This window comes from Anolis carolinensis, chromosome 2, assembly GCF_035594765.1.
Source record: "Anolis carolinensis isolate JA03-04 chromosome 2, rAnoCar3.1.pri, whole genome shotgun sequence".
Classification (NCBI taxonomy): Eukaryota; Metazoa; Chordata; class Lepidosauria; order Squamata; family Dactyloidae; genus Anolis; species Anolis carolinensis.
Window position 1 is genome coordinate 81,521,181 of NC_085842.1, and position 17,181 is coordinate 81,538,361.

General features: G+C 37.8%; 1 protein-coding gene across 3 annotated transcripts in view; it reads left to right on the plus strand.

The window, feature by feature from the left end:
* dcaf1 (DDB1 and CUL4 associated factor 1) overlaps positions 1-17,181 on the plus strand; it is a 65,840-nt gene that overhangs the window by 11,475 nt on the left and 37,184 nt on the right. For all 3 annotated transcript variants that reach the window (XM_008105076.3, XM_008105077.3, XM_008105078.3), the window contains exons 2-9: positions 2,499-2,616; positions 3,192-3,268; positions 5,580-5,653; positions 7,722-7,835; positions 10,671-10,808; positions 12,433-12,906; positions 14,084-14,185; positions 15,781-15,939. In XM_008105076.3, the coding sequence (XP_008103283.1) occupies positions 2,507-2,616; positions 3,192-3,268; positions 5,580-5,653; positions 7,722-7,835; positions 10,671-10,808; positions 12,433-12,906; positions 14,084-14,185; positions 15,781-15,939 (1,248 nt within the window). In that variant the 5' untranslated portion in view covers positions 2,499-2,506. The remainder of the gene's footprint in view (positions 1-2,498; positions 2,617-3,191; positions 3,269-5,579; positions 5,654-7,721; positions 7,836-10,670; positions 10,809-12,432; positions 12,907-14,083; positions 14,186-15,780; positions 15,940-17,181) is intronic.

Sequence of the window (17,181 nt, forward strand, 5' to 3'; positions counted from 1 at the left end):
ACTGAGATCAGCACTTCCAGCCTCCTGACTGGATCTGTTGGTGGTGCCCCCTTTGTCACAGGTTAGTTTGGTAATTGGAGCATACAGAAAGGAAACATAGAGAGGTTTGGAGGAGGGCATGATGGTTTTCAATTACTACTCTGCTATAGCTCTGCATATGACCTCTAAGGCTTGGGCTCAGAGCATCTGCGACCCTCACCAAATCCTTGTGAGGGTTACATCTGGGCCCTGGTCCACATAGTGTACAGCCGTGATCTACATTGTAGACTTAATGTAGTTTGACACCACTTTAACTGCCATGGCTCAGTGCTGTGGAATCATGGGAGTTTTAGTTTGGTGAACCACCAGCACTTTTTGCCAGAGAAAAATAAAAACCTTTAAACTACAGCTCCCATGATTCCATAGCACTGAGCTATGGCAGGTACATGTCTGTCGAAGTGTATTAATTTTACAGTGTAGATGCCCCCAGAGTCCGCTTTTGAGGGTGCTTGGGGTGATGCAGGTCTGAGGGGGCAGTCCCCTCAGATAAAATGAGATCATTTGCTACATGTGTGTGACTTGTGCCCTCTTGGTGTAAGATTTAGTAAAGTGAATGTCTTAGAGCTGTTATGATAATATCTCCATGTGCAGCAAACATTGTTTATTGAAGTGAATAGACAAAAGTAGTCAAACTTCAGCACAGTAATCATGGTTAAACTTCGAAGCCGTAGCCAAGGAGTGAATGTTACCATCCAGTGTGAGTCAGGTCTGCTCAGTTCCATTGGAATTCCAGTAGTATTCTAAGAACCAGGATCTTTCACTGTTGGGGAAACTTAGTCATCAGCATTGTCCTTCAGAGGGAAGACAAAAATAATTATTTTTATAGAAAACATTTTGTGTTCTGAATGTACAATGGCTATATTTCAACCCAAACAAGCCCCCATCATTTTGAATGTTATGATCTACTGTAATTGGAATTGGTTTCACGTAGCGGAGAATCGCTTCCCTGTTTCTATTGTATTTTTGTTTACTGAATAGATTTTTAGCTGACATCATTTGAAGTGGATTGAATTGTGACAAGAAAATAGTGATAGATCAATTAGATTTATATGTTCTTGTATTAATTCTTATGTAAGATAAAATGGATTGTGCTTTTTTGTCTTAGTTATCAAGGTAAGAGGTGCCTCCTTAAAGTGTAGAATTGTTGTGGTCCAGTATATTCCTATCTAAGACTTGTATTTATTTATTTTCCCATTTGTGAATCTAGGGCTCTTGTGTGGACAGGGAATGATTTTCTTTTTAAGGGTGGAGGTGGTATATCTATTTCTTTCTATTCTGTTCTTTTTTGATGTGTTCTGCTTTCTTTGTTTCAATTTTTTGAAATTAGACTTCTGTTTAGTCTTTCAACCCAATGTGGAAGAGTCCTAGAGGCCTTAAAAGCAGGTCTTCTTTCTCTAACCAAGCACAGAGGCTGTGTGGAGGCATGATGAAAAGGGGAATGAGAGGAATGTATACCCCTCCAAAATCTTCATCCCATGCCCCCTGCTTGCAGTTTCTATCATAAGTATCTTCCCTGATTCAGAGACCTAATATGGAATAGTGTCCATTGTTGCCAATAAGGTGTGAGATTGAATAAGCCTGACTTTTCAGTGTGTTGGAAGAAGCAGAGCTGGCCCTGTAAGTGAGCCTCCATATGATCTGCCTCAACCTTGTTGCCAAGGTTACCAGGTAGAATGCAGGACAGGGCTCCTATATCTTTAGTGATTAATAGACCCTGAAACAGGAATAAACAGTATAGAGTTTTTACCAGGTCTACTCATGTGACATTTCTTCTTTCATTCCCCCATACTACCTTTTAGTTGCTGCCCCCCCCCCCCCCGCAAAAAAAACCACAGTGTCAATTATGAGCTATGAGAGTGTGGGTGGAGTGATGGAGAGGCATCCAGCTGTATGTCACAAACATCTCAACTTAATTAAATTTTAATAATTTGTTCAGTTGTTTTAAAGTGTATGAATTATGAAAACTGAAATATTTGATTTGTGTGTGTGAAATAATACACTAAATACAGACAAATTACAGACAAGATAGCTTCCGTAGACTTGTTCGTAAGTTGAATTTGTGTGTATGTCAGAACAGGTAATTTTAAAGTCTAACTCAAGCCATTTTAAAAAAAGTTTTGGATAGCATAAAAAAGAGTTAACACCTTTTGTAACATTTAGTCTACTTTCTGTGTCCCTGTTCAGAAGATTTCACCTCATTTTCTATCCCTGTGAGGATTTTTTAAAAATTGGGTTGTTGTAGAAACAAGGATTGGTGATAAAACTTCGGTGGAGGCATCTTTTTCCCAGCATAACTCTTACAGGAGTGAATGTTCCTTCCTAGGGATAGATTTCCTCTCACTTCCTGTTTTATAATCCCATTTGTAACTAGTCATATGAAAGTGCGATATTTGTAACTCGGGGACTGCCTCTATTCAATTTCTTTGTGTTATTCTTAATTTCTACTGTTTTACTTGTAGTGTGAGTCATGTCTTCATGTTCTGAGCTTGTGGATTCCAAAGCTGAGCTGACTGCTTTGCTGGAGCAATGGGAGAAGGAGCATGGCAGCGGACAAGACATGGTTCCGATACTTACTCGGTAAGTCCAGTTATTTGGAATTATAGCTTGTTTTACAGGTTAACTGCTGTTTACAAATTTACTACTGAAAACTAAGGCTTTTGGGAAACTATTTTAAAATCAGTGAATGAAAAGCAGGGCATGGTCTAGACACCATTAATATAATAGATGGAAAACACTTCCCAGCCTAGAAGACCATCAAGTAATAAAGCTAGAAAGAACTTTTGTAACCTATATGAGGGATGACCCTCTAGATGTTATTGGAGTGTGACACCCATCACCTCTAGCTAACATAGCAAAGGTGCGTGGTGCTGGGAAATACATCCCGGCAATAGCCAGAGGGGCTGTTCTTTACACGCTTCTCCCCAGATCTGCGAGTTGGCACAACCATGTATGGTATACCAGCCTAGTCCTCTGCAGCATAGATCTTGTTTGGTTGAGGTTTAGCATTTTAGTTGTTTAACATCTTGGTCACCCGTGATAGTAGAGAGCATTGGTGCATAAGTGCCTTGTAGTTTTCTCCAACTGAAATGTTGAGGAGCAGCCCAGTTGAGAAATGAGATGGAAGTAACTTGTGTTTCTCTTTCCTTTTCTAGAATGTCAGAATTAATTGAAAAGGAGACAGAAGAGTACCGTAAGCGAGATCCAGATCCATTTGATGATAGGCATCCTGGTAAGATGTGATGAGAATATATCTGCTTCCTCATTGTTATTTCATTCTCACTGGTACTATAGAGCAAGTGAGATAGGCCATGCAGCTATAACTCTACAAAATGTATGTGCTGCTTATGTATCTCAGGATTTTATCCAACTTGACACATTGCAGCAGTGGCATGTAAATTGGGGTGACAACTGTTTGGGGTTAGGGGACTGAATTAGTCCCTTTAAGAGACCTTGACGGGCTGCAGCTTCACAAAAAAAAAATAAGTTTTTAAAAGGAGGATGTGGGGGCATTTCTCCAAGTAAAAAGTGACTATTATTGAGTCAGATCTTGGGTTTCGAGTGAGAAAGAGCTGAAAAAAAGGAATATTGTAGAGACAAAGTTTCAGTCAAGTTGTTAATGTTGAAGAATGAAAGATATGGTTTATAATGTGTATAAGTGAAACTGAAGAAGTAAGCCATTGCAACAAGTTACGATTTTTGGACTAAAGAAACCATAAATAAATAATTCTCTGTTTTAAATAAAGAAAGTGTTTCTGAGTGGTGAATTGCTCGACTTAGGGTCAGCAGAAGATTTGTCTCACATATTTCCCCTCAGTGTCACATCATATCGTACATGCACACGTACAGACTCAAGGGTTTATAGCTGGCAGTGGCTGGGATCCTGAAAGAAGGATTGCCCCCTGCCTGTTTATGAAGTGGACCCTTGCATTCTGGGAGTCCCCCTGGACTCATCGCTGGACCTGAACCCCAGGTCTCCAGACAAGACGGGGGTCCACAGTTTGCCACAGCATCGCGTGGCTGGGCACAGGTACTACTACTAATAATAATAACGGTTGGAAGAGACCCCTTGATGAGCCATTTGGTCCAACCCCCTTCTGCCTTGGTGCACCAAAAGCACAAGCAAAGCACCCCTGACAGATGGCCACACAGCCTCAATGTTAATAATAATAATAATAATTACTCTGATTTTATCTGCTTGGATTTTAATGTATTGTTCATTATATTATTTTGTTTATTGTTGAAATGTTTTAAGTTTTTGTCAAATATGTTGTGTCGTTGTTGGGCTTGTCCCTGTTGTGAGCTGCCTCGAGTTCCTTCGGGGAGATGGGGTAGGATATAAAAATAAAGTTTATTTTATTATTATTAACAACAACAACAACAACAACAACAATGATAATATATCACACAGTCCTAAATGCTTGGGAAGTGTTCGACTTGTGATTTTGTGATACAAAATCCAGCATATATATCGTTTGCTGTGTTATACTGTGTCCTTCTGTCAATAATAATAATAATAATAATAATAATAATAATAATAATAAAGAGGGTTGGAAGACACCCCTTGGGCTATCTAGTGTGATATAAAATGGATTTCAGCTTTGATAATATATTTAAGTCAAATTTCATTTCATTAAAACGCTTTCTGTCTCAAGTGGTAGGCAGTATTCCAGTTCATTAAAATTACCTACCCATAGCTTAAGGTAGATCATCTCCATATTACTGATGCACATGAATTGGATGCAATGATGATAATTTGCTAAAAATCCAAGGGATTATTCTTGTGTTGATATCATCACAGATCAGGGCATGATATATTGTGTGATATGAATTGTCTTTTTGTAACTTGTTTTGAGCTAGTCTTGTAAACTAGATTAGGATAGTAATTCAGACTTTTTCTTCTTTTTCTACATGTTCTTTTTTTGCTACTCTTTATGCTATATCAGTGGTTCTCAATCTGGGGTCCCTAGATGTTTTTTGGCCTTTAACTCTCAAATATCCTAACAGCTCATAAACTGGCTGGGATTTGTAGATCAAAAACATCTGGGGACCCCATGTTGAAAACCACTGTGCTATACGTTAGCAACTTGGATAAGGAGGCTGTCAATAGTAAACTAAAATTAATTGTAAAAGCCCAGGAATTCCAAGTTTTTTCTATTGACTTAGAGGAAGGTTTTTTTTTCTCATCACTGTGACTGAAGAATTCATTTTGCGTAAAAAACAAAATCAGGAGTACATTTGGCACATGAAAGAATTAGGACTATATTTACCTGGTTGCGTGAATGTACCTGTATTGAGATTTTTTTAAAGATTTTGACAATTTCATTACATGCCAAAAGTCAGTTAGAATAAAATTGTAGTGTTTGCTGGTGGGAAGTACTCACTTGTCAGGCAGCCTTAGAGCAGTAACTCAGAAGGACCTGAAGACGATGTTGAGTAATGTATATGATGGAGTGCTTTTGGAGTTTCCCTTTGCTGGTGCTATTTAATTTTGCTAACCAAGTATAAATTACTAGCTGATTTTCTTTTCCACTTCTTTCCAGGTCGGGCAGATCCAAAATGTATGCTTGGCCACTTGCTGAGGATCCTCTTCAAGAATGATGATTTCATGAATGCAGTGGGTTTCCATTAGTTATTTATGCATAGATTTGTAACTGGTAGCTAGAACCTATGCCATTAGTCTTGCTTAGTCATCTGAGTGCATTTCCTAGAATACCAGGATGCTTGGTTTCTCTTATGCTTTATGATGAATCAAGGTTGCGTCTTCCAGAAACTGACTTAAAGATTGATTTAAGTCTGATTTATATAGGTCATGCTAAAAAAAGCCAAAAGCAGTCTTCTATTGGTTAATTTAAAGCATTTAATATCTCTATGGGAAATGTCATAACAGTGGCCTTTGCCCTGTCTGCCATTACCAGAAAGGAAGGATCAAATTTGGTTACTGAAATTAATGTATACTGTGTATCCTGAAATGGGCAAAAGACAATGAAATATAGATTTAGCCTCCAGTTTTATTTAAGATATAGTTTAGACATATTTTATTTTCTCCAAATGATGAATGTGCTTCAGATTCATTTTCTATGTATATAACTCTGAACAGTACTATTCAAAGTTATGAGACGTTCAGCCAAATGATCTAATTGAAGTTAATTCTCAATATGCATTGAACTATACTGAATGTGTCTTTCTTCAGTAGCTTCAGTTTTTATATGACTTTGAAAGTTGGTTACATAGGCTTATGCTACAACTGAAAACCAGCTCCACCCTACTTTTTAAAACTCTTTGTTAAGAAACTTACACAAAGAGCAAAACAGTATTTAAAATCATGGACCTCAATTCTGAATTCCCGTGAAATGAACTCTTTCTGGAATACTTCTGTGTGGGAAAAGACTGCAGGCAATTGTCTTACCCTTACAGCAGAGCTTTCCAAACTTTTCATATTGGTGATGAACTTTTTAGACATGCATCCTTTCGCTACACTATAATTCAATTTTACTAGCGCTCTCTCTCTCTCTCTCTCTCTCTCTCTCTCTCTCTATATATATATATATATATATATGTTTCATATAATCTCTACTGTCTAAATGAAGTTTGGATTTTTTCCCCTTTACACACCCTATGTTCTATAGTTGATTCTTATGTAGTTTCTTCTATAGCTGCTCCATGTGGTTAATCACAGACCTCTTTTTCAACGGATTTTACTTTCTTAATTGGAAACATACTCATTGTTGTGATAATTATTACAACTCAATAAACTGTGCAAATTATAAAAGTTACAACAGTAACTATACTTGAACCCCACTTCTGTAATGATGAAACCTCAGGAGATTTTTAAACAGAGACTGGATGGCTATTGGGGGGGGGAGCTTTGATTGTGTGTTCCTGCCTAGCTGAAGGAGGTTAGACTAGATAGCCTTTGAGGGCCTCTTCTAATTCTGCACTTTCCTCCGCACGTGGGACCCTCTCCTGAGCCCCTGCTTGCCTTCGTTCTCCTCCACATTTTCCTCTTCTTCTTCCTCTTCCCTCTCCTCCCCCGCTGTGGCTGGAGCCGTGATTTGGGCCTCTGAGAGCAGAGGACAAGAAGGGGAAGGAGGGTGGCGGGACCTCGAGCTTGAGCTCGGTGTCACCCGGGTGGCTGCTGACGCTGTTGCTCCCACTACTGTTTCCTCCTTTTCCTCCAAGGGCAGCCAACGCGCTCTAAATAAGCATCTGCCAAGCAATCTTTGTGTGTGTGTGTGTGTGTGTGTGTGGTGGGGTGGTGGTGGTGGTGGGGGGGGGGGCAGGAAGCATTTTCCATGCAACAAACCTGTAGGCTACAGGCATCATATACTAATGTGTCCAGACACACAGTTTGGAAAGCTCTGCCTTCCAATCCTATGTTGTCTGCAGGACAGCTTTGGATGGTTAGGAGGCTTTCCAGATTAACTGCCAGATAGAAAGAGAAATTGGTGAAAAATGTTCTTCCTACTTACAGTATATAAGCAGGAGCTTAAGTTGGTGGAGAGTCCCCTGTATGAATGGAAGATCAAGCCAGAATCCACGCGCTTTTGCAGAGTGAGGAAAATAATCTTTACTATTTCTTAGAATCCAAAACCGTTGTACTTAAGTCACTTCCCCCCTTAGTGTAGACCACTTTTTGTTAACCAGAGGGGGGAAATTGATTTTTATTTTTGGTTTCTTCTTAGCTGGTGAATGCTTATGTGATGACAAGTAGAGAACCTCCCTTGAATACTGCTGCTTGCCGACTCCTTTTGGACATCATGCCTGGGCTAGAAACTGCTGTGGTCTTTCAGGAGAAGGTATTAAATGTAGAAAGAGGCATGTAGTCTCTTCATGCTGAATTTTTCTGTAGTCTTTTCCTTCTCTGTTATCAGTTGTTGGTCAAGTCAATTTAGTTAAGTTTTCATCCTTTTTATTGCTTTTGGACCACAGTTTTACATATGTATGTATATATATACTGTATATACTCGAGTATAAGCCAAGTTTTTTTAAGGGCTGAAAAAGCCCCCCTTGGCTTATACTCGAGTGAGGGTCCTGGCTGGCTTATGTTCGGGTTGGCTTATACTTGAGTATATAAGTAATCAGAGTTGGACAGTCTTAACTTAAATTACAGTTTTATGTAAATATTCAAAAACATGTAACCTACAAATGCCTCAATTAATGTAATTTTATTGGTACCTATTTTTATTTTTGAAATTTACCAGTAACTGCTGCATTTCTCACCCTCTTCTTATACTTGAGTCAATAAGTTTTCCCAGTTTTTTTGGTAAAATTAGGTGCTTCAGCTTATATTCGGGTCGGCTTATACTTGAGTATATACGTGTGTGTGTGTGTTTTATATATATATTCTATTATCCATTGCCAAATTATTGTCCTAGTACACTCATCTCTCAACTATATAAACTGTTCACAAAGATCATGCTACCAAAAATATCTCAAGATGTGGAAATCAACAGAGAACAAGCGGGTTTCAGATATGGCTACTCCATCCTCGATCATATCCATGCAGTCAAACAGCTACTGGGAAAAAAGCAGAAAATATCAAGTTTTGGTTTGTCTTGTTTTAGTTTAATACCAAAAGGCCTTCAACTCAGTTCAGATAAATGCTATCCTTAACACTCTGCACTAACCCAGCGTAAATCCAGCATATGTAACATCATAAAAAGCATCAAGGCAGGGTGCGCAACAGATATTAAACTGTTGTCAGAAGTGTGTCATATCAGAATAAACAAAGGAGTGTATCAAGGAGACACAAAATCGCCAAAACGGTTTGCGGTGACTTTGGAAAACCTCTTCCGAAAAATTAAATTTAAATTGAAAGCAAACAACTTTCTCATCTCCTCTTTGCAGACAATTTTTTTTGCCAAAAATCCAGAAGATTTACAATATAATCTCCAACAACTAGTACAACTCTCAAAACCAGTAGGATTGGAAATGAACTTGAAAATGAAATGGATGAAAAATGAGCAGTGTGTCCCGGGCTGCATCATTTAAATCGAGATGAAATTGAGGAAGTGCCTGAATATGTATATTTTGGTCAACAAGTACAATCAAATCATTTGGCAAATGGCGAATGAGCAAGAAGACGCAAGGCTGCTTGGGTGGCTTTTAATCAAAACTGGATAGTGCTAACAGATGATAAGCTGCCAGTGAAGGTCAGAGCAGATATCTTCGACACCACAGTCTTACTGGAAATGTTAAGTCTGAAACATGGACAACGACAAAGTTGGTGGAGGAAAAACTGGGGGTGACTTAGAGCAATTGAAGAAAGGATGTGTGGTGTGACAATAAGAGAATAAAGTCAGCAATAAAGAGCTGCGTCAAATAACTGAGTTACGTGATATGTTCAATGAAATCTATGAGGCAAAAGAAGATGGGCAGGGCATATAGCACGAACAAAAGACAACCAATGGACATGTCAACTAACGAATTGGATACCAAGAGACCACAAGTGGCCTTTGGGCAGACCTCATATTCGATGGGACACACCAATGGTTAAACTAATTGGCCAGAAAGAAAAGCACAGGATTGTATATTTTGGCAAATGGTAGATTTGTGTGAAACCCAAGGGAGTGGATCAATGACAGGATCGGATAGGATAGGATTCCATTATCTTTTCTGGCTAGTCTGGTATTTTAGAGTTTTGGATGAACAGAAGAACTTAGCTAAAAAGCCAAGTCTATTTGCTAGGTTATTTAGTAATCATTGTATTAAACTTCCAAACAAGTTCACAAGCGTTCATAACATGCAAGATTTTTGTAGTTTGCTTAACAATACCTAAGCGAAATCTAGGATATTTTTGGTGATTCATAATAATTTCAGACTAATTGCAGTCATTTTTAGTTTACAAACTTTTTTCAAAAGAAGAAAACCCAAGAACATTTTTTAAAAATCATGGGTCAGCATCAGAGGAGCAGTTGGAAACATATAGAAATACCCTGACTGCAGTTGAGTAGGAATCTTTTTTAGTTTTCCATCACACATTCTGTCTAACAAAAAAATTCCATTGCTTGAGTGGATTTACTTTAATTGGGATTGACAGTTGAATTAAGGCCCTGAACTATATGACTGTGATCCAAAGACCTGATAAGTATTTGTATAAATACAAATTTGTATGAATACACAGCCAGAGCATTCTTTGATATCTTTTCTGAAGTGTTTTATCCTTGATGGTAAGACCGATCACTGTTCAGTTTACATAATGACTTAGTCTTCACCAGCAGCAAGAATAGAAAATAAAGCTATGGCCAGTGATTGATTTTTTTTCTGTATATGCATATTGCTATACTGTTTGTTTTAGTTACTTTATTGGACCTCAGATAATTTTTAAGACGTGATATATAATGAAAGCATGGTATCTATCGTCTGGTATAAATACAATGGGATCCTTCTGGAGTTAGCAGAATTGATTTTAGGATTAATGCAGAATGTGGTTTGCACTAAACATTATTAATTGTTCTGCTTGGAAAACACTGATCCACATCTTTGAAAAAATGTAAAAAGAACTGAAGAATTTTCCAAGTTTTGGTAGTTGTCATATTTTATTTGTATGAATTATAATTTGTATAGGTCACGAAAAAGCAGAATTTAAAGTGACTGGTAATATGTGTTATCATTCCTCCAAACAATTTTAGGAAGGCATAGTTGAGAATCTCTTCAAGTGGGCACGAGAAGCTGATCAGCCTTTGAGAACATATGCAACTGGGTTGCTGGGAGGTGCCATGGAGAACCAAGACATTGCTGCCAACTACAGGGATGAGAATTCTCAACTGGTAATTCCCATGGCAGATCCCATTTCTTTAAAAGTGTGATTGAAATAGAATGCCTTTAGAAGGTCCTGCATCACATAGGATTGCAGAAGGATTGCAGAATATCAAATTAGGTTATGATTTTACAAATGAAACACCAAAACATCATGTTAGACAACAAATTTGGCAGAAAAAGTAGTTCAATACGCAGTAATGCTATGTAGTAATTACTGTATTTATGAATTTAGCAATATATCATGATATATTGAAAACATTGACTACAAAAATGCATTGGATAATCCAGAACATTGGATAAGCGAGTGTTGGATAAGTGAGACTCTACTGTAATTACTACATAGCATTACTGCGCATGGAACTACCTTTTCTGTCAAATTTGTTGTATAATATGATGTTTTGATGCTTAATTTGTATAACGATTACCTAATTTGATGTTTAATTGGCTGTTCCTGAATCCCTTCTTATTATCCAACATATTCACTTATCCTGCCGGCCTGTTTACGTTGGATAAGTGAGACTCTACTGTATATTGATCATCTTATATTATCTGCTTAGAACTGGATTATATGAGGCTCCTTCTTCACAGCTGTATAAAATGCACACTGAAGTGGATTATATGGCAGTGTGAGGTCAAGATCATCCAGTGCAAAGCAGATAATATAAGATTATAAATGGGTTATATAGCTGTGTGGAAGGGCCTTGAGTCTACACTGCCATATAATCCAGTTAAAATCTGATAATCTGTGGAAGAAGCCTAAGTGAGGCCTAAACCTGCCTGTCCCCTAACTGAAACCTGGCTGTCCCTTGGTTGCTAGGCAACGAAGTGGGCAGAGATTAGCCCTCTAAACTGGCAGCAATTGGATAAAAACAATTATTGCTCTCCCTCTAATTAGGACTTTATTTTTCTTTTCTTTTTGTTGTATCAACCTTGAGGCGTGGATGATGGGTTGTGTTGTCAAATTTCGAGGTTGGGGGGCCTGTAGTTTTGTTGTTTTGTCCACTGCCCTGATGCCATCACTCTTTTATATATATAGATTGCAGATAGGCCATCTAAGCCTGGAGTTTTCCCTAATTTAGCTTCTTTGATGGCCTTCTCAATCTCTTGTATGGCTATTGACTTTTCTAACTGGGCTTTTTGTTCTTCTCTAATTCTTTCTATTCTCTGATTCTGTAAATAGTGTTCCATTTCTTTTTCCAGATTTTGTTTACTCATTTCCTTTCCTTATAGCTCTGTGTAAAACTTAAAACAAGGTTTTCTTTATCATTCGTTGATCTATATATAGATGTTTTCCATCCCTGACTTCCAATATTTGTTTTGTCTTCATTTTGTACACTAGCTGTTTTCCTAGCTTATTGGCTTGTTCAAAATAATGTTGTTTTGTATTTTAACTTCCTTTCTAAATCTCATGTTATGATCTCATCTAGTTATTTTTGTCACATTCTTAGTTTCTTATCTAGCTCTAAATTAGTTGGGTCTTTTTCAGTTACCTTTTCTTGCCTGGTGAAAAGTTATATTAGCAATTCCCTGGATTGCTGTCCGTTAATTCTTCTCCATGGTTGTTTGCTATTGATGGAATTGAATTTGCTGAAATTATGTAGACAGTGACATGTCATTTCCTTCTTGTAATAGGTGGCCTTTGTCCTTCAGCGTCTGCGAGAACTGCAAGTCCATGAAATGAATGCAAAACATGAAAACAAGCGGCCCAGTCCTCGAAAAGTGCCCTCAGACCCTCTGCTGCCTCTTGATGAGGAGGCTGTGGACATGGATTATGGGGACATCACAGTAGATGGCGAGCAGGAGGAAGTGACCAGAGATGTGGACATCTCATTTAACCTTGACTCTAATCACAAGACTAGTAGTCGGGTGAACTCTGCTACAAAAAAATCAGGGAAGCAACATGAAAGGGAGAATTTCCGGAAAGCAAAACAAAAACTTGGGTTCTCGACAGAGCCTGATAAGATGTTTGTTGAACTGTCTAATAGCAGCTGGTCTGAAATGTCTCCTTGGGTCATTGGCACAAACTATAATTTATACCCTTTGACTCCTGCTATAGAACAAAGACTAATTCTGCAGTACCTTACTCCCTTAGGGGAGTATCAAGAGGTAGGTATAAAGATTGGAGAGGAGGTGGCTGATATATGGCTTCCTGTGATGAAGAAATTCATCACAATTAATTTGGCTGGGTCATTGTACAAAGACCATGGAAAAGAGAAGGATTGGAATGAAATTCAGATTTTTGAATTTACTGTCCTTTGTGGCTTGCCTGTTCAGACAAGATGTTCCTGTGTGATAAAAAGAACATAGTCATTAGTGTTCACTGTTTGAAAGAAGTACTAGACAGTTTTCAAAGGCACAACTTCCTTTTCTTGACCAGACACCATGACCCAAAACTATCAGGAAGGAAATTGCTAACTCAACAGTTAAGAAATAGAAGTAGTGATACGGATGCATTTCTTTTTTGCTTTTATAATCTGGGGACAATAATGACTTTGGAAATAGACTTGTGATTGGCCACTTTTATGTATTGGGCCTTCCCAGTTACTGGGTCACTCTCTACCACTGTATGGCTGCCACAATATGTTAACCCTGATTTCTACCTTAGGAATGTTGGACTAGGTATAGGACAATACACATAGATTTCAAGTACTATCTCTTAGCATTCCTTAGGCATACTGCTGGTAGAATCTTCCTCTCCATCCTGGTGGTGCAAACTTTGCTCAGCCTGATTTTTTTCCAGTCATTTTAGCTCTGTTTTCATTCGTGACTGCTCATTCCATAGCCCTGTTCTTTTTTCTGGGTTCTTCTGCTTGCTAGTCTTGTCCACAATTCTTCAGTGTTCATATGGAGAGAAGACTTCTCTCCCCTTGTGTCTTTTAGCAGCTGTCCTGTCCCCACAAGTATACATTAAATTTGAATGCCCACTATCTTAAACCCCATCCTGATTTAGTAATACCCTACCAGTCTTTTTTTTTTGGAGTGATGATTTTTGACCAGTCAGTGTTGTAGAATTTGGATCCTCTTTATCTAAGCTAAAACTTGCCTGATAACCATTACTCTCAAAGTTAAAATTGAGTATCAGTCAAGAATAGCCTCTAAGCTTGCATACAGTGCGTATTTCCTAAATGCAATATTTGAAATGCTATTTTTCTATCCCCATTTAACTGCCAATACCTGCAAAAATTCATATAGTCATATCATTTGGCCATGCATTGGTGCTGTTTCTGTCCAAGACCCTGATTTTTTTTTAAACAATGAACTAATCTTTTACTTTTCCCATCAGCTGCTGCCCATCTTCATGCAGCTTGGGTCAAGGGAGCTGATGATGTTCTATATTGATTTGAAACGGACCAACGATGTATTGCTCACGTTTGAAGCCCTAAAGGTAAGCAGCGACACAGTGAACTGCTTGTTAGTCACTGATGGTATTGTGCCAGTTCAGTACTCTTTGTCAGTTACTAAATAATGGTGATCCTGCTTATCTGTTGCATTAACTGGTACAAAAGTAGCTGTTACCTTAACCTCTGGGATAAAACCCACCTTCGTCTGTTATTTTGTCAAACATCAGGGAATGCGCTTTCTTTGAAATATCTTTGACTGCTCTGGTTCTGCAATTCACCAAAGTTTCACTACACTATAAGTAAATATATCATTAAAAGCAGGTGAACTTTAGTTTAGTGAATTTTAGCTTTACTTTTTTTGTTACTCAGATTCCTCTAAATGTTCAGATATTGACATTAAAAGTACTTCTTTAAGATCGGAATGGGCAGCTTATAAATAAAAAATAAATAAACTTTATTTATATCCCGCCCCCTCTCCCCAAAGGGATTCGGGGCAGCTCACAACATAAAAAACAATATACACAGTAACAGTCACAAAATAAATAAAAAAGGCATATCACAATAATTTAAATAAGACCTACAACATAAATGTCAACTCATGAACATCAAACACACCAATATAAACATTAAACAGTTAAAACAGATCAGTGTCACTGAAAATAAGAGACATCCTACTCTTGATGATAAAGGCAGCAATACCTGATTTAGAATTTGCCTCAAGAGGCTTCCAGAGGTTTGGGCATTGCATCCAGGCCTTGGTCCTGGTCCATCTCTTTCCTCTGCTCCCCATATATTCCTTGGGAGGCATAATTGGCTGTTTTGACTTCTGTTTTTGTCCCGCAACCTTAAGTCTGTAGGAGCTGCTTTTCAGAACAATAAGTAACTGGATGATAATGGGGAGAAATGGCTGAAAACACACATTCGTTTGGAGGCATTTTTCAGGGGAGCTGGAATGGACTTGGACACCTCAGTGGGAGCCAATCTACAGGCTTCTCTGCTTAAAGGCAAAGTCATTTTTCAAAGTTAATATCTCTTCATTCTTGGAAGAAAGCCTTGTCAGAGATTCTTAGTGCACCAGGAGATATGTTAAATGGGAGTGATGCAATTCTTGAGAATTGTGCTGAAAGTCTAGAACAATTTTTCTATGTATTACAGCTATATTTACAAAATGAGAGAGAGGGACTGATGGAAGAAAGTGGGATATATTTTTTTCCCTTGAGTTGAAATTGCAAAATATGGTTGCAACTTTTAGAAGTTCAAAGTTCTGCAAGATACAAGCGTTTCTGACCCTGTTTTGAAAGTTTTTGTATGTTTTATATGTGAAATTATTAAAAACCAAACATACTTATTTTTTCCTGATAGGTAAACATTTGATGGTTGTGTGCTACTTGGAAATACAGTTTTATACAGATAATAATATTTTACATGTGTTTGAAATAAAAGATGCACATATGTATTTTTAATACTGTTTTGTAATTAAAGGGAAAAGCATGGGAAACAATGTGTTGTCTAAGGCTTTCATGGCCGGAATCACTGGGTTGTGAGTTTCTCGGGCTGTATGGCCATGTTCCAAAACTCACAACAACCCAGCCTAGGAAACAACCTAGACAATTTCACATTAATGTATTTCTTTCCACAGTATTTGGCATCATTGTTGCTCCACAATAAGTTCGCAACTGAATTTGTAGCCCATGGAGGAGTACAAAAGCTACTAGAGATACCCCGTCCGTCCATGGCAGCTACAGGAGTCTCCATGTGCTTATATTATTTGTCTTACAATCAGGATGCCATGGAAAGGGTAAGAAAAACTATTCTTGCCAAAATAGATTGTAAATATTTTAAAACATTTGGAGATTTTATTTGTAGTATATTACTTTATTGGATGCGTTCATACAGCTGTTTTTATTGGGACGGTTGAAATCAATTCCATGATAAACTTACACATTCATCACATTTTGGATCTTATGATGTTACTTTCAACATGCATGTAAGGTAGCCCTTAAACATATAACGTTTTCTTGGTTGTTAGTACATTGTCAGAATTCTCCTTAATTGAAGCCAACTAAACTAAAATCTGATCATCAGTGAAAAGCATATATTGTTGTTGTGTTCCTTCAAGTAATTTCTGACTTATAGCAACCCTAAGACGACTCTATCATGTGTTTTCTGGGTGGAGAGTATGTGACTCGTTTAAGGTTATTCAGTGGATTTCCATGACTGAGTGGGGAAGAGAATCTTAGTTCCCAGAAATGTTGTCCAACGTTCAAACTACTACACTTCCCTGGTTCTGAAAAAATACATACCCTGACTAAAGCCATAGTGTGCCTCCGATGCTTGCACAGTTTACCCCATTAATTAAAGGGTTGTGAGAGAGCCTAGTCTGCTCCTTCACACTGTCTGTCACATTGAGTTGAGGGGGCAAACCAAACTGGTATTTTTCATTTCTGTTTGATTCTTGTTTACATAATTCTCTAAGACAGTTGCTATAATAAAACATATAATATATAGTAGAAAGTTAATCAGGGTTTATTTATTCCTTGCTTTTTCTCTCCGCAAAGGATGGATAGATATTTGGCTTTTGGGGGAGGTGGGGGCAGGCATATAGAGAGCTTTAAAGGAATCTGAGATTAATTGACAAGATTTTTGAACTGTCCCAGAATTTGCATCATAGTTGTCTTGTATGTGTTTCAAAAACTTATGACACCCTTATTCTCCATACTTAGTTTTTGAACACAGATGATGCTTGTCCCTACTACATGCCTGAATTTATTTTCTTTATTAGATGTTTTCTATTCAGGTGGATTGATTCAATTAACGTGAAATTATAACCTTAAGTTTGCAAAATGTAGGTGGGGCAAGCAATGATGAGGCTTTTAAAGATCTCTATAACTAAAACTGCAAATATCTGAATTACTAAATAGTTATCCATTACTAAATATTCATTATAGCAGTCACTGAAGATTTGTTGTGAGGAATGGGGGAGAAAGAAATGGGGGATATCTGTGAATGGAAGTGAAGATACTTACTGCAATCTCTTGTT